The sequence below is a fragment of the Humulus lupulus genome, chromosome 6 (genome assembly GCF_963169125.1).
Source record: "Humulus lupulus chromosome 6, drHumLupu1.1, whole genome shotgun sequence".
In the NCBI taxonomy this organism is placed as follows: Eukaryota; Viridiplantae; Streptophyta; class Magnoliopsida; order Rosales; family Cannabaceae; genus Humulus; species Humulus lupulus.
The window spans coordinates 14,079,250-14,103,475 of NC_084798.1; the positions used below are offsets into that span (position 1 = coordinate 14,079,250).

The 24,226-nt window shown below is 32.9% G+C and overlaps 1 protein-coding gene across 1 annotated transcript; it reads left to right on the forward strand.

Moving 5' to 3' along the window:
- The first annotated feature begins 14,698 nt into the window (after nt 1-14,698).
- LOC133784724 (uncharacterized) lies at nt 14,699-15,091 on the forward strand. Its single transcript, XM_062224003.1, has one exon. The coding sequence runs from the start codon at nt 14,699-14,701 to the stop codon at nt 15,089-15,091; it is 393 nt and encodes a 130-aa protein (XP_062079987.1).
- The last annotated feature ends 9,135 nt before the right edge of the window (nt 15,092-24,226 follow it).

The window sequence follows — 24,226 nt, forward strand, 5'->3', positions numbered from 1 at the left end:
AGAGAGAGAAAGAATTCGAACTGAGAGAGAAAAGTGGTGTTTGAATGTTATGAGTATTTTTGTCCAAAAAATTGAAAATCATATATTTGTAATAATAACTTATGTTAGTATATTAAAAAATTTCACTAAATTATCAAGCATATATCATGAAATTTCCCTAAGAAATTTACCATGATTGAGTTAAGATTTGAGTTTAGAGTTAACTAGGGTTAATTCTTTAGCTCCCTTAAATAAAAAGATAATGGGGTGATATTGTTATTTATTCGTAGACATGTAGAAGAAAGTTGATTTGTTATTATTTTAATTTAAAAAAAAAAACTGATACGGCTGTCATAGATTTGAGTATTTTAAAATTTTGATTAGATATTTGACTAGGTATATGTTTTTAAAAGGGAGATATACATGTGATGATAGGATATTAGTTGCAGATTTTTGCTATAGTAACTAATTTTGAGTTATGTTCTAGATAAAGTAAAGATAAGTATGTATATAATAGATCAAATATCTAGCCCATAGTTAAATTCAAATAAAGAGTTACTTAAAGTTTTGAATTTAAACTTGATGATCATTAAAGATATTAGAACAAGATATCTTTTAATATCTTGAAGAAATTCGGTTGGAGTGTATCAAAAAGAATTTGACTTGTTGTTTATAGATATTAGTAGGTGATGATATATTATTTTATATAATATAATAACAAAATATTGAGAGTTATATATAAAATTAGATTTGTGTGTGTCCATGTATAATATATTTGGAGTTACAAAATCAGTTGTAAATTAGTAACTCTCAAATATTATCCGATAATGTGTAAATTGAGAGTTACACATTTGAGATTGAATTTCACAAAACCATAATGCGATATGGTTGTTGAAGATGTGATTTTAACTCACATTATGTGTATGGAGGTTACAAAATCAAGTGGGAAATAGTTTGAGACGTTTTGGAAAAAAACTAAAAAATTGGGAGGCTGAAACAGGCCACTGCCCGCAGCCACTAACATCTCAGGCCGCGACCTAGGAGACAGAAACCTGCGATCGTGGCCGTGAATGCCCCTGGGTTCGGTTTAGGGTGCTACCAGCCAAATCTCATTTTTCCAATTTTAACAATTTTAACATCCCAAGTAACTCTCAAAAGTTCATTTTAATTATATAAACATTGATAACAGCCAATGAGGTTAATGAAATTTGAAATTCAAATGGTGTCTTAAAATTCTATAAATAAGAGTTCAATGCTCACTTGCAAGGCACACAATTTTTTATCCACAAAATACTTGGTTGGAAAATACACCAAAGAGGATTTGATCATTCTAAAGAGTTATTTTTTTTGTGAGATTCCTTAGTGTTTAGAGAAAATTGATAAATAAGTTTTTGGACAAAGGTTTTGAACATTGGTCAAGTTGTTGATCTCCACTACTCTACACTTTGTTTGTGTGATCTCCACTACTTTACACTTTGTTTGTGTGAGAGTTTGTATTTTTTCTATTGTTCTTATTTAATTTTTTTTGTTCTTCTTATTTTTATTGTTTTGAGTTTGTAATCTTCTTCTTCTACATCTTTCTATTTATTTATATTTTTAGTAATTAACAATAGGATTGTATTTTAGTTTTCCCCATATCCATTGAATAATATATATTCTGTAAGAGGTGATTGAATAATGTGTATTTTCCTATATTATTTCAAAGGTAGTTTTTTTTTAGGGTATTTCTAAGGTAGTTTCGGTCATGGCATTTAAATGAGAATAGTTGGTGTAAAACTTGAGAGGAAATATTTTAGGGATTTAAGGTTGTATTTGGTTTGAGGAGATGTAAGGTAATACCTTTTTATTTCATTTCATTGTTTGTTTGATAAATTTAAATAGGATAAGGTTTTATTATGAAATTGTTATTACACAATTTAATAGAATTGTTATTACACTTGAGTAAAAAATTATTTTATTTTATTCTTTATATTATTATATAATTTTATATTATCAAAAAAGTGTAATTCTTATTTTAATTACATTTATGACTCTTATTTATTTTTACATCATTTTTATTACATTTGAAATAAGTTATTCTTTTGTATATATAAATATATTATAATTATTATTTTTAATGAAATGTGATGATAAAGGTATATATATATACATTAAACTTGAAATGATATTATATTATTTTTTCTACAAATTTGTGTGTATATATAACTTATAAATTTATATATTTTAAATAAGAAAAATATTGTATATATATGTATTATATGCTTAAATTATACATTTATATATAACATATACTTCCTTTTAAAGATCATGTTAAAATTTTAAGTTATAACATTAATTGCAAATTATTAAAATTGATGCATATATATAAGACAATTTTTTTTTAGAGGGGTTTCACTTTAAGCCTTACCGGTGGGATTCTCAGTGTTCTTGACCCGTGAACAGTTTTCGGCGTAATTTTCTTTTATGACCGTGTACATTATAGCTATTTAGAGTATCCTGCAAATTTTCAGAAAATTCTGAATAGTTTATTGTACCGAAAACTAAGTTCAAATATGTTGCTTTCCACGCGCATAAAAAAAATTAGTCATGCATGCAACAACATGTTTGTACCTAGTTTTCGGTACTGTAAACTATTCAGAATTTTCTGAGAATCGCATTGATGCTCTAAATTACTACAATCTACACGGTCATAAAAAAAATAGCGCCGAAAATTGTTCAAAGGTTAAGAACACTGAGAGCCTCACCGGTAGGGCTTAAATTGAAGCTCCTATAAAATAATTGTCCTATATATATATATATATATCTTATTAAGATTTAAAATTAAATTAAATTTTATAATTTTTTAATAAAATAAAAACTTTCATTCAATTAAGTACAATTTTTAAGTATTAATAATATTTTATTGTACTTCTTTTTATAAAATATTTTTGTATATAAAGGTAATTTAATAAAAAAAAATATGGTTTAGAATAAAAATGATAATTTGGTATAAATTAAAAAATAATAATAATTTAATCAAAAAATTATGGTTTAGAATAAAAATGATAATTTGGTCAAAATAATATAAATTTTTTTTCATTCTATACTATACAAAACATAATAATATTTATTTAGTTACTTATCCAAAAATCTCAACCAAACAAAAGAATCAAAATTTCATTTTTATTACTATTATCATTCTATTTTTGTTTTGCAACCACACACTACATAAATGTAAATTGTTATGAGTTAGTTTAAATAGGATAACAATTTATTGTTCTTTTTAGTTAGGAAATTAAATTTAAATTTATATTATTTTAATAATAGATATTCTACTTAAGAGTACTTCTCTTTTAAGTGGGAAGATGCACTACACTAAAACAGTGATTTTGCGTCACATTTTAACCTAGCTTTATCTTTAAATTCTATATTAAGCTCAAGTTTTAAACTATCATAGTTTTACATGCTCCAGCTCCACATGTGTAGCTTTACTACTGAGATATAAAAAATAAGAACACGTCCTTCCTACCTAAATAGAAACTAAGCACATTAATAGTTGAGCCACTTAAATAAAGAAAAAAAACCAATGACCAAAATTGGCACTAACTAAATCATGCTAATTGTTTACCGAGTTTTGAGGAAACTATAAATATGTTAAGAAATCAGAGCTAATAAGAAAGAAAAGAAATAAACAAGACCAAAGCTTTTATGTGGTGGGGCGTTAATGAGTCTTAGTCCACGAGTCAATTGTATTGAGCTTTAGAGAGTTTAACAATGGAGGAATTCAGCAAGTTCAGCAGTGTTTTTGCATGCATGAAAAGTCGTATCCCTCCTACAATCTACTACTCACTTTATTTATAGGTGGCCATGTAGTTTGGGTCGAACTAATCTGGGCCCAATAAAGATATAAGCATAATTACCCTCTAATAGAGTTATGATACAAGTGGAGAATGTGACTACAGAATGTTTAATCTGGGCCCATTAGGCCGGCTCAAGCGTGGTTGAGCACTACAGTTGTTCCTTGTACGTTGATACGGACTAGTGCGAATGGGTCGTGAGGGGGATCTTGAGGACAGGATCTGTCAGAGTAGTGGCAGTACCGATCCCTAGGAACATTGTACATTCCATGCGTATCCCTTTTGCAGGTTAGTTGAGGAGACCAACTGCCAGATTTCTCAGGGACACGTCAGCTGGATGACGGATTGGTCTTGTTCTACCAGATTATACGGTCTTGGTTCATTTACCAAGGCAAACATCAGTTAGTGATGACGGACCAAAGGGGATATCCTGATAGCGAGTTGAAATGTGAGGATGGACTCGGAATCTCCATCTGGATCCCACATAGAGGGATCCACCCCTTGGACTGGACTGTCCACCAACACAATCAACGTTTCGAAGGATGGTGGTTGTGTGCATTCATGAAGTTGGTCCGGGCTTACATCTCAGGTCTGGGTTCTTGTTATACTTGGGTTATTCGCCAGTTATTGGACCTATGATGGGTTCGGGCCTTTATGGATTTGGTTGCTCATTATTCACTGGGTCGTGGTTGATCTCGGGCCTCTCCTAAGAGTTCATGAAGCCCATTTGACAATGTCACGTGTTCTTGGTGGAAAATATGGACAACACAAATTAATTAACAATTGGTATCTATTTGACATTATAAGATTCTGGGAGATATTGATGAATACTTGGGTGGGTAAGTCAACTTTTTACTCTCCATAAAGACACACCAATACAAAATAAACTATTGCTTAGTAAGACTAGAATTCCCACTAAGTTATCCCTTACCTAAGCAAAGATCATACTGCCATTGCTATTATCTTAGCCTCTTATTTGCCCTTAAGGGCAAAATGGTCATTTTGCCCCTATTTCTCACTAATTCATCGAGTCATCCTACAAATTGCCAGTTAATCACGTCATGCCCAACTAATTACTAAATACTTACTCATTCCCTAATAAACCCCAAAATATTCTCCAAGTTCCCAAAATACCCCTAGGCTAAGCCCGATCCGAGTATTAAACTCTACTGTGACTAATTTTGCTAATCTGCTCACTAAGATCGCCTCAAACCGTATACAACGAATATATCCACACAATAATGTGGTCTCAATCATTTAGCACATATAGTCACATTTATGCCATTAATGACCAAAATTACAAATATGCCCTTATAAACAATAATGGGCCCACATGCATATCTAATAATTATAAGCATGCATATAAATATGTTCATATCATCATATATATCATGCATGCCACATATTCACGCATTTAATCAATTAATCACACACATATCCAATTATGCTCTCCCGGCACGCTAATCAAGGCACTAAACTCTATTAGCATTTTTGGGTCGTTAAAAACTATTTTATTTTTATTTTAAAAACTATAGACAATGTTTTGGTTATTTTTTTAATATGAATATGTCATTTTTTATAATATATTTTAAATAAAAATAAATAAATGTGCATTGCACGTTGATTTTACGTAGTAGATATTGTGCCAAACTTTGGGTTGGCTTGTTATGTATCTAACTTTGGCTTGGCTTAGCTATATGATGTCTCTTGTGCTAATTTTTGGCTTAATTTTGTTAAGTTATAATAGTTACAAAAAGAATCTTTTTAGTTAATACTCACTTTTATTGTTCAATTTATTTAAATCGTTTTACATTAACCGAGCAAACTTCCCTTCGGTTAGAAGAGTAAGTTGTTTTTGTAATTTTACTTTTATTTACTTTTTTTAGGGGTATTTGTAGCATAAATACCATATGTTTCAGTTTTATACACTTATATACCACATCTTTTTTTTCGACGGATTAAATACCAAACGTTATGATTTGGTTAATTCCGTCACTACCACTCTGTTAAGTGGGAAAAAAAGACACGTGTCACAGATCTGAATAAATCTCGCTTTTTTTTTTTTGTCAAAAACTAATAAAACAAAATTAAAATAAAATAAAAACTAAAACTCAATCCTTCAAAAACAGAAACCCCAAAAATCAAACACTTAAATTCTCCCTCTCTCTCTCTTCGGGTCAACACCAGGGGACACAAACCATTTTCGACGGTGTAGCTTGAAATCGACAATGGGAGATGCTTCCTCTTCTTCTCACGTAAGCCCTCGAAGCAATTGGTAAAGAGTAAGTGCTGGCAGTAACTCTGGGAGGAAGAAAGATTTTTCAAAATCTAGGGGTCCTAACACTTGTCATTGTGGGGAACCATGGGTTCAAAGGACGTCATGGACAGGTGCTAATTCTGGAAGAAGGTTCATTGCTTGCTGGAAGATGAAGGTAAGATCGTTGTACCTTAATTTTTTTTTTCATTTTTTTTGTTTAATCGTAGGTTCTTTGTTGCCTTTTTCATTTTCTTTTTGTTGAATTTCCAGTCAGCAGGTGGGTGTAATTTTTTCATTGGGTTGACCCTGAAATTTGCGAAAGATCCAAAAAAGTCATACCGGGGCTGTTGAGAAGAATTAGGGAGTAGGAGCACGAGATTATCAATATCAAAGAACCATTGCAGACTTTGGAAAATGAAGACCAAATTATGGGACCAATGACATGTGGAACTTGCTATTTGAGAGACCAAGCTAATGAAAATGGGGCTGGTCTTGTCTGGATTTGTAAAAATTTCAAATTAATATTGATGATGTCTATATTTGTTGTTGTTGTGTCTGTTTGGTTAAGAATTGAACTTGTAATTTGAATCAATGACTGTATGTATATTGACAATAAAAATGGAATTTGTAGCTAGTATTTTGCATCAATGAAATTTTATTTATTTTGAATCCAAAATGTTTTTGCAAGTTGCCTTTTTAATTGTTGTTGCAACTGGTATTTTGCATGATTTTGCACCAGTAAATAAGCCATAAACCAGTAAATAGCTGATGCATCATTAATTAAGTCAATTTGAGTGCCATTATCATGTCCCTGTTTAGTAATTCAAAAGCCATAAACTAGACATAAACCAGTAAAAAGATCTTGTACTTGTACAAAATTCTTATAGTTTTAAGTCACAAACCAGTAAATAAACAAGTAAAATTTTGAAATAGACCAACAATATAGCATTAATTTTGGTCTGCAACACATTTAATATAAGATATCCAATATAGTTAGCCATAAAACAGTAAAGTATAGGGAGTTGCTCATTTATCCATCCACCCTAAATATTTAAACAAAAGAAGCTGCTCTACACATGTACAAAAAAGATATGTTCTACACAAATGACTTGTTCCATCCCCTCTTCTACACAAAAACCAACATTACAAAATGAGTTGTTGTAGAGCAGGTCTAAAATTCATCCTTGTTGCTGCTGAGATCCAGAGGCCTGTTCCTTTGCCTTTTGTCTCTTTCTCCTCTCATTCCTCTTCACTGTCTCAGGAAGTGGAATAGTCATAAATGGTCTACCTCTCTTCTTAGTAACTTTGAGTTGCAACATATCACAATCATTAACATATCAATTAGTTTTCAGTAATATCACAACCAATAACATAGCATATAAAAAATTCATGATAGTAGATAAGAGTGTGCCTCCTTAACAACTTCATTTTGGCAAGTCTTCTTAGAATGCCCAGTCTGCTTACATCTACTGCAGTGATTAGCTTGACCCTTCCTTGAAAGTGTTGTAGCACCTAGTGGAGGCTCATCATTGCTTCTGTTTCTCTTTTTCTTTGGTCTTCCAGGTAGGACTTGCTCTGGAGATGGGAGTATGGGGTTTAGGCCAATTTGAGGGCACTTATCTGAACTAGGCATGGGCTTAATTATCCCAGCATATGCAGCCATGTATGCATCTTTTTTATACCAGTCATCAACATAATCATAATGGTTCAATTCTGATGCCCATATAGAAGTTAAAGCATGGGGACATGGTATGCCAGATAATTGGAAAGCCCTACAAGTATACACTTTCTTCACCAAATCAACCACAAAAGTTTCTGTTCCTTTATATGTTACTGAAAACCGAGCATTTCCAGCCATTGTTGAGTAACATTCCATGGCCATTTTCTTGTGTTTCTCAATAATCGCAAAGATCCTTCTACTAACTGGATTTACCCATTTCTTAACTTCTTCCCTTTTGGTGTTGAATCTGCACATAAGCCAGAATCAGACATTCTCTAACAGTGTTACAATTGCCTTGTCTCTTGTAGGCATGATAGCTGAGTTAAAGGTTTCACAAAGATTGTTAAGACATATATCACACTTCACAGCTTCTCTAAAATGTGATTTGCTCCATTCTTTAGGGTCCTTTTTCAGCAACCATTTGTAAGCATTCTCATCTACTTCTTTCACAGCATTCATTCTTCGAGTAAACTCCACAGGTGTAGTTGCCCGTGCACAGCCCCATAACATTCGTTTTAATATCAAACCAGGATGTTCTTTTTTGAAGTTGGAGTGCAAATGCCTCACTTCCAATCATAATGTCAGCCAAAGCTTTTTCCAAACCCTTTTGTCGGTCACTCATCATTGTGAAAATACTTGGGTTTTCAATGCCAAGATCCTCAACTATTAAATTCAGAAACCAAGTCCAAGTTTCAGTGTTCTCCTTCTCAACAATTGCATATGCCACTGGAAATTGTGAGTTGTTTGGGTCTATACCTACAGCAACCAATAAAATACCCCTGCAATAGCCTTTCAAGAAACATCCATCCAGTCCTAGCAAAGGCCTATAACCCTTATTGAACCCATCCTTACAAGCCTTCAAGAAAATATAAACCCTATCAAATACTCTTTGGCCATCAACAAGGTTAGTTTTAAATAAAGTTGTGCTACCTGGGTTTGTCTCCATTACCTGCCTGCAGTAGTCATCAAGGATTAAATATTGATCCTTCATCGAACCCTCCAACAGATTTCTTGCATAAGCCTTAGCCCTGTAGAAAATGGTTTGTGAAACATTGCTAAATTTTGTTTTCTAGGTCATTCCCATGAATCCATTGTAGTCCATGTTTGGATTAAGTCTGAACTGCTCCAAGAAATGCATGGCTAACCATGTGCCTGTCACAAGTTTGTTGTTGAACACTATCCCACAGTGGTGTTCTGACTTGTAATTGTTTATCCTAACAGTCTTTTTATCATTACCTTGAACTCTTCCATAAATAAACCAATCACAACATTCACCCTTACATGTGGCTTTCATTCTCGATCTGTCATTGAAAACAAACTTGTATGTTCTATTACTGTTAATAAATTGATCTTTCAAAGCCTCCCTTAGATGCTCCATAGTAGGAAATTCCATCCCAAGCTTGAACTCAAATTTCTCAAACTTGTTAGCAGGGTTGTATTCACTCTTACTCTTTCTAACAGTGTGCTCATCATCACTACACAGTCTGTTGAGATCATCCTCAGATATTACTCCTACAGAATCAACATAATCTTGCTCATTACAATGCTCTGTCACTGAAGACCACCACTTTCTTGGATCGGTTGTATTCTCTAAATCCTTTTTATGTTCACCATCATCAACATAATCTTCCTCTTCTAACATAAAATCATCATTTTTCTCAACCTTCCTCTTTCCCTTTCTCCTCTTCTTGTTACACTTCCTGAGGGGCTGCTTGCCTTTTCTTTTAGTCTCAGTCGTAGTGTTATCTTCTAATTCATGTGCTACTTGGTCTTCTTGATATGGTACTTGGGCTTGGGGTAGGAAGGGTTCTTCTGTTTCATGAGTTTGAGGTGGTACTTGGGCTTGGGATGGGAAGGGTAACTCTGTTTTATGGGCTTTGAAGTTGGGTTTATGGGCTTGGGGTGGGAAGGGTAACTCTTCTTCTTCATCACTGTTTAAAACAACCAAATCAGGAGCAGCATCTACCTGTTCAACATCACCCACATCCACATCCTCTTCACTACCATCAATGACAAATCCCTCAAGAAAACCCTCTGCATTTACTACAACATCCACATCCACTTCAACATCATCTGGTAACTCTTCAATTCTACATTTTGGCAGAGTGACAGTTTCATAGTAACTGACAGCAGGAGCCACATAATCCTTGTCAAGCAAGACCAAGAAGATATCAACCACCCTATACCTCCTTATTTTCATTATCAAAGATCATTACCCTAATATCTTCATCTGAAATTAACATGGCACATTTGCGTACAAAGTTCCCATATGGCCTCCACCAAAAACCAACAGGCAGCTCATACCCAATATCCATTGCAATTTTCTCCAAATCATACCTGCTGAAACATTCCCAATCACAGTAATCAAAATAATCAATCTCCCCCCTTCATATTTTTTCTCATCAAAATTGTTGACGCCGCTTTTCGCCAACAGTGAAATAAGAGCACGAAAACAATAAATAGTTATGGCCAGAAGAATACAATAAAACAAATGGGATTTTTTACGTGGTTCAGCAATTAACTCTGCCTAGTCCATGAGTCTTTGTTATTATAACTTTAAGATGATCTCTGGAAATTCCTCAAGAATGAATTCTCCAGAGTTTTCTCCCACAATCACAAAAATTCGGTCATTTACAATGGAGCATGTCTTCTCTATTTATAGAGAAGATTTCTGAATACTATCCCACACATTTCGGGAATTTAATGGCATTAAAAACCTGTAATCCTATATACAAGGAAACGTCACCTGAAGATCAGGGAGCATATAACTGAATAATAAATATCCTTTGATTATAGGGAATTTACAACAATGAATGCAGACTGCGTCTCTCCTAAATGATTCACTAAGATATTCAAAGTTATCAACCCATATTGTCAGTGCCGTGTTCACCCAAGTCTCTTAATGACTTTTGAGCTATAGCATTTCCCGAGATCATGTGGCTTCGAGCTCATACTTATGTCAGGCTCGGAACCCCTAATCCGAGGTCATCCGAGAATAGACGTACTTCGATGTCTGTCTTTCGAGCTTGTGAGGGTTTCGAGGCTACCATCCTCGAAGTTGCCCCTGCTTTGTAGGCTCGGTGCCTAGGTCGCGGACACGTGTTCTAGACATTACGAGTCCATTTCTGACGAATCCAGCTTTCGAGATCACAATTCTTAAAGCTCGAAATCTGGGTGTAACAAAAATGAATGAACAACCTCCCACCATGATGCACACTAATTGTGAATAACTCAAACTTCAAATCTGCCAACAAAGAAAAAAAATACATTGATTATTTATAGTTAAGTGCATATTTTGTTTTTATAATGCTCTGTTTTAGCTTAAGTAAAAAATGCATTATTTTAGTCAAATAGTGACAAAATCTCATGTCCCAAAGCATTACAATACCCATTTCTTTTCCTTTTTACTCAGTCAAAAATATTCCAAATAGATACTATCACAGTCAATGCACATGTCAACCTACACATACTTCCAACAACCAGTACCCCACGCCAAATTAGTAATACACCAAACTAAAATCAAAAGTCACCCACACCAAACACTTTACAGACTAAACCCCATAAAAAGCAACAAAAACTATTTTATCACATATATAACAAAGAGAAAATTATCTTACCATACTAAGGGGGTTCCTCCCCAGGAAGGTGCCGAATATGCATTGGTGACTCTTCGTCTTCCTCTTCCTCTTCCTCTCGTAATGGCTGTCGAAAATGGTTTGTGTGTCCCCTGGTGTTGACCCGAAGAGAGAGAGAGGGGAGAATTTGAGTTTTTGAAGGAATGGGTTTCAGCTTTGAAGGAATGATTTGACCCGAAGAAAATGGTTTGTTTTTTAAGGAATGGGTTTCAGGTTTTTGAGTTTTCGGTTTTTGTTTTATGTTTTAATTTTATTTTATTAGTTTTTGACAAAAAAAAACGAGATTTATTCAGATCTGTGACACGTGCATTTTTTTTTCCCATTTAACAGAGTGGTAGTGACGAAATTGACCAAATCATAACGTTTGGTATTTAATCCGTCGAAAAAAAAAGATATAGTATATAAGTGTAAAATTGAAAACATATGGTATTTATGCCGCAAATACCTTTTTTTATATAGATTTATTTAGTTTGTTAACTTATCAATTCTTTTTTTATTTTGAGGAGATTTATAAGACAATCAATCAAAGTATCTTTGCTGGTGAGACTATTTGCTATAGTTCTCATATTTCTTCTTCAATTGTATATTAGTTGTTCTATGAGCTTTTTTGTCTAATTTTTCTAAGACAGTTTTCTCATGTTGGTCGCGTTTATTAACGGCTCATGTTGCAGCTCGTGTTTTGAATTTGCATACACTTAAGTTAGACAAAGAACTTTCTTGAATGAAACCGATCTCTCCACAAACACTTGTATTTTTTTCAATCTTCACTTTTTAAAAAAATAATACTGAAGGGACAAATTAGTAATTTGCCAAATATGAATAAAGCTATTAGAGAAGGGAAAGAAAACACATGGACCACCATTTCTATGTCCAACTTTCCCGATGGCATATTCTGTATTTGCCTTCCCTAAAATGAAAACCAAAGTCTTTTGTTTTTTTTCTTTCTTTCTTCATTATTCTTCTCAATTCTCATCTTCCCATGATAATGTCTATGGTCGGTCGTACGTGGCAGCCTTCCATTGGCTGAAAAATATAGAACAAAGAATCTTGACCATTAAGTGTTGATTACTCCTCACCGTCACTTGGAATTATCCCAATAGATATTGTTTACACTACTAAGGAGAATCTCTATAATGCAAGTAAAGCTACACATATCAAAACCCCCAAAGTACCCAATCCCTATCTCTGTCTCTATATCCCATTTCTTTTTCTTTCTACTCACTACAAAAATAAATAAATGTATTTTTTAGTGATAACATTTTAATCACAATATATATTTTATGTGATTAAATATTATTTTTAATCACAACAAAAAATTTTATGGGACTAAAAAGTCATACTTAATCACAAGTTGTCATTAATATATTTTTAGTCACAACATATTACTTTTAGCGATAAAGTTTGTCGTGACTAAAAATACATTTAGTGACAACAAATTATGATTTTTGTGACTAATACTTTTAGTAATGATATAGGTAAGATGATTTTTCTTTAGTCAGAAATTAATTTTATTGTGGCTAAAACTAAGATTTTTTGTAATGACTTAAAAAGTTTCCTTTGATATAATTAATTCAAATTGCTAGTATTGGAAATTTTCTTAGTGCATTGTTCATATGGAATAAATTGTTTTGTAAAGGAATTTTTTTCTTACCCTATATGTATATGCATGGAATATTTCTGGTTTTCAAAAGTGTAATAGGAAAAATGTACTAGATTAGATAGATCATGAAACAAATTAATATGCACTTAAAAGATGATGAAAAAGGTTGTCTGCCTAATTATTTTTAAAATTATGATCTATTTTTGTCACACACAAAAGGATTACTTAAATAACTATTATTAATGGGTTTTTCTCAAAAATAATAATAATTTAATGGGAGAAAAAAATGCTAAAAATGAAGAGAGTTATAGCGTAAAAAGAGTGGGAAGTTCCATTATTTAAGTTTACCTATAAATAAAATTTTGAGTACTTTGATATGCAAAATTTTGACCTATTACTAGCAATGCACATTCTTCTTTTCATTTCTTTATTAAATAATTAATTCAGCACAAGTTTTACAGTGTACCTGATAAAAATAAAATAAAATAAAAATTACACTCAATAAAAAAAGAAAACACTAAATTCACACTCCCAACGGATAATAACTTTTAATTGTAATCCGTACAGTCATTATCACATATTAAATCCTTTGATAATTCAAATTCATCATCTCTTTCATTTAAATCACAACAGTATATATTATCTATGTTCTCTGTGTACTTATTATTTCTTTATATAATTTCTAATAAAAAAATGTTTTTGTTTAGATACATTGTTGTTTGTCTTAAAATAATAATAGTACTCTTTCAAATGCTTTTCAAATTTGCTGAGATTGCATGCATTTTTCTATTTCCTAATTATAGGTAAATATATGATAAGAAGGGCACAAAGATAATTAATTAGGGCTTAGAGAGCTCAAAATATAATTATATATAGATAAATATTTTATGGGTTTATACTTTTTTGGACCATGTATTTTGTCTCATTACCTGTTTGGACCATGTGTTTTGAAAAATTACTTTTTGGATCCTATATTTTGTAAAATGGTTAAAATAGAACCCTAAACCCGATTTTGGTCAATGTTTTCTCAACTAAAATCACAAATAATTTACCAAACTAACAATTCAGAACAAAAATAAAATCATTCTGCTTAAAAACTGTGTTGTTATATTCAATTTTTTCTTCATCAAAATTGAGTTTAGGGTTCTATTTTAACCATTTTACAAAACATGGGGTCCAAAAAATAATTTATCAAAACACAGGGTCCAAACAGGTAATGAGACAATACACAGATCCAAAAAAGTATAAACCCATATTTTATTAGCTACACAAATATGTATGCAACATCTATTAATTTACAACGATCAGGAAAAAAAGAGTGAAATAAATAAAGAAAGAACTTCTTTATCTAATTAATTAATCCTTTTTAACTTCTTTGGTTTACTCAAAAGTCTTTGTAGGGTCAAATAATAGAGCACTTTTACACATATCACAAGAGCAAAAGTTCACCAATATTGCCACTCAAACCCCAATTAAGTAATTAACTAATTATATTCCACATGGCCCCCTATATAACCCCATATGCATACCAACCTTTTCTCTCCAAGAAAAACCAAGTTCATTCTAGAAAACACTACTTTAACAAAAACAGTTCTCTCATCTCCTCCACTAAAAAAAAAAACCCCTTCATATAAACACCAATTCAAAACCCCCAAAACCCTCAAAACAAACATGTATAGTTACAACACCAACAATAACAATTACAATTACTACCACACCTCTTATTGGGATTACTTCTCAATCCCTCTCCCACTATGCTCCTTCATTCTCATCCTTTTCTTCATGCTAGGGTTTTCATGGTACATAAACTATGAGAACAAGTTTGAGGACTTGATCTTTCAAGTCAAGCTCTTCTTGATGCTTGTTCCTCTTCTTCTTCTCCTCACCGTTCATTGCCTCTCGAGCGGCGGCCTCCCCTTCCTCATACCGTTCCCCGAGCAAGACTCGCTTCATAGGGCCGGTGGATCGCCGTGGGGAGTTGGGATTTTGCTTGTGTTTCTCTTGCTCATGATCTCATACCAATCTTCTTTCCATGAACGTTGGTTTCCATTGATAAGTAGATGATCAAGACCATGATAATCATGATCATGATCATGCATGAGATGATGATGATAATATCTTTTTTCCAGGGTTAGCTTGGCTTGTTCTTTCTTTTTTTTTTTTTTCATACAAGACTAGCTAATCATTACATTTATGCCTTTTGTTTTTAGTTTTTTTTTTTTTTTTGGATAATATGATCAAAGTTATTATATGTATATGGTCTTTTGTAATGATTTTGTGTATGTAATGAAATTAAACGAATTATATGTTTATTTACATATCAATTATATATTTATATAATAATGTCATGATATCATTTTTCTAGTTTTTAGTATATACTGATAATAGTTCTCTTTTGGGGTTTGAATATGGGGTGAATCGGCAGTAGTGGTACACCTGGACTAATAAAGCTTTTTCTTTGGTCTTTAAAGCTTTTCTCCAATCATGGCAAAGCAAAATATCATAACCATGACCTTGTATAATTGTTTCTTTCTCATAATAACATGGGAACTGTAAAAAGCGATAAATATATATAAAAATATATTATAAAGAAAAGAAAAAATAAATAAAGAAACTTGGCGCTGAGAAAAGTGCTTATTATCTTTTATATGTGTTATTATATTAAATTTATTTATTTATGGCATCTGGAAAAAACTTTTAAGTGAGTGGCCAAATCAACATCCAATGAAGAATTTTTTGATAGGTCCACAGGGACAAGCAAAAAGATACTGAACATACTAAGTATATTACACCATTGATGGTCTTCAATAAAACTTTAACCCATGTGGATTTGCACATGATATAAATATATGTATTAATAAACATTTCTAATATAACATTTTGAATAATAAAATATAAAAATACACAATAATATTATAACTATAAATAAATAATTTATAATTATAATTTAATTAACAATTATAAATAATAATATTATTATAATTATAATAAAACAATTTATAATTATAATATAACTAACAATTATAATTAATTTAACAAGCAATTATAATAAACAATATTCACCGCCTTTCGTTTGTGTTAGAGGATTGTCTCTCGTTGGTGTTAGAAGATTTCCGGTGTTTATCTTTTAAGATACAATGGAGAACAAGTAACTTGACTCACTATTAAATTACTTTTGACAAATTAAGTAATATATCCGAATTCCTTCACACTAAAAAAAAAAAAAACCTAAAAACTCTAAAATATAAATTAGAAATATTATATTAAGTATATATATTATTCTTAAAAAGAAGATATATACTCGTGTAAGTTTAATTAAGACCTTCTATAAAACTTAATTAAAAAAGTAAGATTAACACACTTACATTTCATTCACTAAATTGACTTAGTCAACTTTTTCTAACAATATATATATACTCATAATTTATACTATCATATTTTTTTCTCTCTGCTCTTTCTTATAAAAGAATATCAAAATATAATTTGTCCCTACTTTCAACTAGTTTCTGTAGTTTTTTACAGCTTTATTTATTTGACAAAAAGTATGTTGACTCAGAGGAACTTACAATTTAAGGGAAATATTTTCACACTGGGTTAGAATTCAGATTTTAAGATGAAAAAATAAATTAATAATTTTATGCTTTTGTTTAGAATCAAACAAAAAATATATATTTTAAAAATAAAATTAAAATTTAATTTATTGTCATTTTATAAAATTTATTTTTTCCATAAATTTATTCATAAGTAAAATAAAGAAAGGACACACAGACACACAGAACAGTTAGTTCTCCAAGGAAAGAAAAATGCTTTAAAACCAAATTATTGAATAGTCAGGGAAAGCACAGAGGCATCTCATTGCACGTGTCAGAAGAGTCAGTGGCACGTGACCATTTTGGCATTATTGTATCCACCTGGTCAGAGTACGGACATTAAAATGAATTTATTGACTTGGCACGAAAATTATAGTAATTTGATACAAACACACACACAAACACTATTATTAATAAAAGTATAAGAAGGACAATAAAAATTCTTAAAGCTTTCTGGTTGTTTTCTAGAATTAAAGAGATAAAGTTTAAATAAAAGTTTTATTTTAGTATTCTTGTATAAAGATTTGTAATATTATACAGTATATATATGTTAAGTAGGTTGTAACAATAAGTTACCAAGAGTGTGTTGGTATCTCATATTATATTATTGAATTATATTAGATTGTATTATATAACTTATTTTTATATAATACTAGATATTGATTTTTATTCAAATGTTATATATTTATATGTAAATACAAGTTAATATCTAATATAATACTATATAGATATAACACCCTAATTTTTTTTATTACCGAGAACATAACGTTGAATTATAAATATAAATGTTATCTTTTTTATTTAAGAAAATACTATAAAGCAAAAGGATTTCATGTTTTTACAAAATAAATAAGGTCTTTAACAAAATTAAGTAAGCAACATTCGACATAAAGAACTAAAAAAAATGCTTCATAATCAAAATCATAGGCCCTTGATCATTCCAGCAGCTACATGATCCTCACGAATACACCACTACAACTTTTTAGGTCCCACTCGCCGCCAACCATTCTACCCTCAATCATCTGCACAATAACACCATAAGGAGTGAGCTACTAAGTCCAGTAAGGAAAATGCAAACAAGCAATCATATCATAAGTTTGTAACAAAACATATTTATACTAATCATATAAGATCATAATATATTATAGACCATAATCAAACTCTAGGTCATAAACATATTTTATTGGTCATACATAGGTCATATTCATGTGTAGTAGCAACACTTCGCTACCTAATACTGCATCCATGCCGCTAATTCTTGCCACGGATGCAAATGGGGCAGACACTACTAGTATTTCAATAACTGATGATGCAATAATTTCACTATCTGACTCCACTGCTGTAATGCCCCACGTCATTATGGTTGCTTCCTGGAATGATAACTGGCCCTACAAACCAACACGAATCTTTCCAGTGTGCTTTGTCCTCACTCGCATGCTTCTTGGGAAAACTTCACAGGAGGTCACCCATCTTGAGATTACTCCAGGTCAAGCACGCTTAACTTTGGAGTTCTCAAGTGATAGGCTACCGAAAAGAAGATGCATCTTATTGATATAGGTAGTACCCATCAATTTATTTAATACATCTTTAACTGTGTAGTCTCATACCTACACAGCCTTAGAATCATCACACTTGACCTTCCCCAGGCGGTGTGGGATTGCACAGCTTTACCCAGTCTTTCCCCTTACGGATCACAAGATTCTGACTGTCACACAGATAGTCAACAGAATATAACAACATGCTTAACAGTAATAACTGAAACTAAGTATACCCACTATACAAGTAAGTGACCATAGGGTCACACAAGTGCGTGTCGCACTTCCACTTATTCCTATGGCATCCAAGCCAGTCAGTGCATGATGCATTCCCAGGGTGGCCTAGCCATAACGGCATGCGCTCAGCGCGCATAATGTCGATCATGATTTATAAGCCGAGCCTTGCAAACCCTCAACTCATAATTCGAGCCTTGTGAACCCTTCACTTATAAGTCGAGCTTTGTGAACCCTCGACTTATAAGTCGGCCTTGTAAACCCTCGACTTATAAGTCGGGCCTTGTAATCCCTCGACTCATAAGCCAGGCCTTGTGAACCCTCGACTCATAAGTCGAGCATTGTGAACCCTTGACTCATAAGTCGAGCCTTGGGAACCCTCGACTCATAAGCCGAGCCCTTTTAGTCCCTCGGCTTATAAGTCGAGCTCTTTTAGTCCATCGGCTTATAAGTTGAGCCCCTTTTTAATCAAATAAACCCTTGACTTGCAGGTCGAGCTTTTGGTTTGGTGTAATAGACAGACTTCCGACTTATAAGCCGAGCCTCCCAGTCAGGAACAGACATACATATAATACATTCATCATACACAGATACAACACATTACAATGTACTTACATAGGTATACACATGCATAATTATAATCATGCTCATTAGCTAGGCTCGAGCCCTAATCATGTTTACATTTAATAGTTGGGCCAAGCCCCAATCATATTACATTTGGCAGTTGGGCCAAGCCCTAATCATGATACATTTAACAGTTGAGCCAAGCCCCAATCATATTACATTTGATAGTTGGGTTAAGCCTTAATCATAATACATCTGACAGTGGGGCCAAGCCCTAATCATAATACATTTGACAAAGGGGTTGAGCCCTAATCATAATATATTCGACAACAGGGCTAAGCCCTAATCACGCATCTCACGCATCGGGTACAGTTTTCTTATCTTTGGTTCGAGTGTAAGCAATTAGGCAAGCAAGTACGACTCCCGAGAATGATCCTCTCTCAAACCTTAGCGGTAACCTAGTCACAACCCATAATAAAATTCTCATTACTATTCGATTCCATAATTGAACCCTGGGACCAATTCTGTGCTCTCGGGACCTCCAATTCCCCCACACGGGGTGGTGAAATCGTCCCCCGAGCCCCTGAGCCTATGCCCTAAAAATGAAAAATGAAGGCCCTTGAAAATGGCCTAGCGCCGCGACATAGACTTACAGGCACCGCGGCACACAGCCAGGGCCCCTTGCCCTGGATCATCCCAGCGCCGCGGCTCGGAAGAAGAGCGTTGCGTCGCCCCTATGCTAACCCAGAAAAACTGGGTTTTTCCACCATTTTTCCCCAAGCCAAAGCTCCCAAATCTTGTCCCAAACTTGTCTTAAAGTCCCAAATGAGTTTAAAACCCCAAATAACACATCATAAGTAGTACAACACACCTAACCCAAATTAAAACCCAATCATTGGTTTAAAACTCTGCTAAAACTTAAACCACAACAGGGATTTGCCAAGAAAATAAGCAATACCTTACCTTAAAGAGAATCACGACCGTAATGTTTTTCCACTTCAACCCTAGCTTCAATCCTCCAAGTTTTGAGTCTTTCCTCCTCAAAATTCAACAAAGACCCCCCAAGGCTTCAAGAGATAGAGAGAAAAACGAGAGAGAGAGAGAGAGAGAGAGAGAGAGAGCGGAGGGTGCTGAAAGTGTTCTAACCATTCCACTAGCTTCTGGACTATCTGAGTGTATTCCCTCCTTAGGCTAGAAATTACCAAATTACCTTTTAGCCCATTAGCTTTTCTCTATTGCTCACAAGGGCAAATCCGCCATTTGCCACTTTTCCCCGTTAATTATAATTAATGTCTCACAAATTCCCGTTATCTCCAATATCCTCAAGTAGTTACTAAATAATTTCTCATTACCCAATAAATCCTGGTAATGCGCTAAATTACCAAATTACCCCTGAGCTCACCCCGAGCCAGATATTTAACCCCGTTATGACTAAACCGCTAACTTGCTCCCTAGGATCACCTCGTGCCGAGTAACTCAATTATATCCACATAATAATGTGGTCACAATCATATATCACACATATTTACTATTATACCATCAACATGTCAAAATTACGAAAATATCATTCTAATAAGAAACGGGCCCACATGCATATTTAATACACTATAACATGCAAGCATAATCATATCATAATACAATTCACATAATAACATGATCATAACACATAAGCATTCAATTAATTCAACTATTGCCTCCCGATCCCCTAATCCAGGCACTAAGCCACATTAGGGAATTTGTGGCGTTACAGCAGGAGAGTGGGAGGAGACAAAATGATAAGCAAAAATGGAGAATGAGAGGCATAGATAGACATGGAAAGGGTGAGTGAGAAGCGAAGAGAGAGAGTGAGAAAGAAAGTAGAGTACAGAGGGTGGCTGAATAGTGAAAGGTGACAGGGAGAATGAGAAACAGAGAGAGAAGAGTGGAGAGGGCTAGGGTTAGTAAATGGGATTAGGCGTCAATCCATGACTGTTGCCTCTAGTGTTGGTTATTGGCCTCAACCCATAACTGATGCCAAACCTAAAATGCAAATATATATATATATATATATATGTATATATTGCATCAATTTAGGTTTGACACCTATAATCCTCGTGTGCATAAGACGTCGATCAACATCTTTAACTGACACTTTCTGTTGACGTGAAAAGTTATATTTATAGTAGTGCGTGAGTATTTTACTCATGAGGATAAGGTATGATTCGCTTAAGTATCAAATAGGGCACTAGTACAAAAATTTGTACCTAAATCAAATATTAAGTAAGGTAAAAATAGTCTTAAAATTTAAAATATACATTTTTTACATATTAAAAAATTCTAAAATTTACAAAATTACCCAACTATATATATTAACTAGAAAATATCATTATTTTATCTTGGCCTCAAGATCTCTAAGTTTAAATATGGCTAAAAGGTACTCTATGGGGTCCAACAATACTTGACACAACATATTGTTAGTGTCTAATTTAATACGAAGTCCCATATTCTCTAATTTAAGTTGAAACACGTGAGACCAGATATTAAATTACACTAAATTTAGTTCTTATAGCAATATTCCTCAAGTTTAGTCCTCTAAGAATACTCTTTGGTTGTATACTTAAAAAAAAGGCAAATTTAGTTACTTGTAACTATTTAAGTTTAACAGTTTAGTCATTGATTGTTTTAACTTAGTTATATCAAGTCTTTGATTATTTAAGTAACAACAATTTGGTATATTTTGCTTTCTTGACTTTCAATTATAATCTCCGAAATTTGCTTCTCCTTATGCCAAAGTGATTATATTATTGAGGCAGGTAACTTTTATTTGAAGAATTTGTAGTGCTCAAGTCTATATGAATTTTTTTTTCTTACAAAGTATGGATGTGGTATAAATGAATAGGTCAAAATCTGTGTATTTTAATTGTGAATTTGTATTTAGTTTTTTTTTTATCAATTTAATAAATTTTAATTTTTGTGGTACAATAATAATTACTAGTCACAATCAGACATACGTGGAAACAACACAATAAGAATTTTATTGCAACAATAATAAATTTCAAACTGAGAAAAATAAATGAAAAAACAAAAACCCTCCTCCATACTACCTCCAATAAACTTTAGTTTCTTTACTTTGTTCTTTTCCAGTTTATGCTTTCAACTTGCATGTGATTTTTCATAGGATAATACGACTAAATCCATGTGACTAGTGTCCAACTTTCCCTCCAATAATGATACAAACCAAGAACAATAATGATACAAACCAAGAACAAGCAAATATATACGCCTTCCCTCCCTTTAAGTTTGATTGGTGGGGCTATTTAGTATTCTCGACTTATGAGTCAGTTTTCAGTGCAATTTTTCATTTATGACCATGTTTATTGTAGTTGTTTAGAGCATTCTGTAAATTTTCAAATTTTTTTGAATAGTTTACAGTACCAAAAACTAGGTTCAAATATATTGCTTTCTACGCGCATAAAAAAAATTAGTCACACATGCAACAACATGTTTGAACCTAGTTTTCGGTACTATAAACTATTCGGAATTTTCTAAAAATTTGCAGGATGCTCTAAACAATTACAATATACACGATCATAAAAAAAATCGTGTCAAAAACTGTTCACGGGTCGAGATCACTGAAGAGCCACACTGGTAGGGCTTAAAGTGAAGTCTGCAACTTTTCATAAAACTCTGAATAGTTTACAGTACCGAAAACTAGGTTCAAACATGTTGCTTTCCACGAGCATAAAAAAAATTAGTCACGCGTGCAACAACATGTTTGAATCTAGTTTTCGGTACTGTAAACTATTCAGAAATTTGCAGGATGCTCTAAATAGTTACAATATACACGGTCATAAAAAAAATCGCGCTGAAAACTGTTCACGGGTAAAAAACACTAAGAGCCCCACCAGTAAAGCTTAAAGTGAAGCTCCTATATAAAAATTGTCCTATATATATTCATTCATAATTTTCTTTATTTATTTAATTTCTTTCTTTTCACCTATTCTTCTTAATTTCCACTCACAAGGGTATTGCAATTTTATAGTAAACTAAAATATATTTGTGATCAGCTTCTAAAACATGCCTACACAACTAATCTCCATATATTAGTTTAATAATAAACGAGTTCATATAATAACTTTTACTTAAAACATAAGAAACCAGAAAGCAGATTAAAGGAATTTTAAAGATGAAAATATGTGTATACTTTTAATAGAAAAAAGAAAATGCTATATCTAGGGGTTCATTGGTTAATAAAAGCTAAATTAATGTTAAATTGTGGGATCTCTTGGGTTAAATTTGAAAAAAGAAAAAAATGTCATCATATTAATTTTTTTTTTTAAAGCAACGAAACTAGTTTTTTTTTCTTCATAATAATAACAATAATAAATCACATTACCAAACAAGTATATACTATTACAGTGAAATAAAAAGGACTTTCTTTCCTTGTCCCAAGATCATTACAACTTAAACAAGTACAAAGCTAAAAGATACCACTTTACATTAGTCACTAAGACAAAATAGATTAGCACTAATGAAACACACATCATCATCCACACACACACACACACACACATATATATATATAATCTCGAGACACACAAGAATATATGTTTAAGCACTAGAAAATGAGACCATTCAAGGTTGGTTGATAAGATATAAGAAAGAAAAGCATGAGAAGCAAAAAGGCCAGTCCCCAAGGTGAGCCTCCGGCTCTGTGTATGGCACCAGGCTCAGACCCTGGAATGGGGATACTAAGCTGGCTGCCTGAGGAGAGCCAATGAACAACTATGACCAAAACCAAAGGAGAAATCACCAGCAGCCGCTGCAGTAGCTCCGAGGCAGTGACCATGATCGCGTCGTAAACAACATAACCAAGAAATCCACATACAAATATTGTGGCTGCCATTAGAAACCACTGATCTGAGGGTGTGAAATAGCTTGGTGTGGTTCTTCCTGATCTTGGAGCTGAGTAATGAGCCATTGGGAAAGGAAAGTTGTTTGGTTTGGTGAGTGTTTTTTGAAGTGTGAATATATGGATGGTAGCTAGAGATACATAATGTAACACAGTACAAAATTGTGTCCTCTTTTTTTGGACTTATGCAATGTGGTCTGGTTTTTAGCACTGAGTTGGGAAAATAATGGAGGTTGTGTTGTTGTTAGCTTGTCCTATCTTAGGGTATGACATATACAACAACACCCTAGACCTATGGGGGTGGTATTGGAATTTTATTATTGGCCAGAAAGAGTTATTGGGATTCTGATCGAGTAAAATTAGATTCTGCAAGCAATACTATTTG

What these genes read in the sequence shown, in the direction of transcription:
- LOC133784724 (XM_062224003.1), top strand. Translation starts at nt 14,699, where the DNA reads ATGTATAGTTACAACACCAACAATAACAATTACAATTACTACCACACC.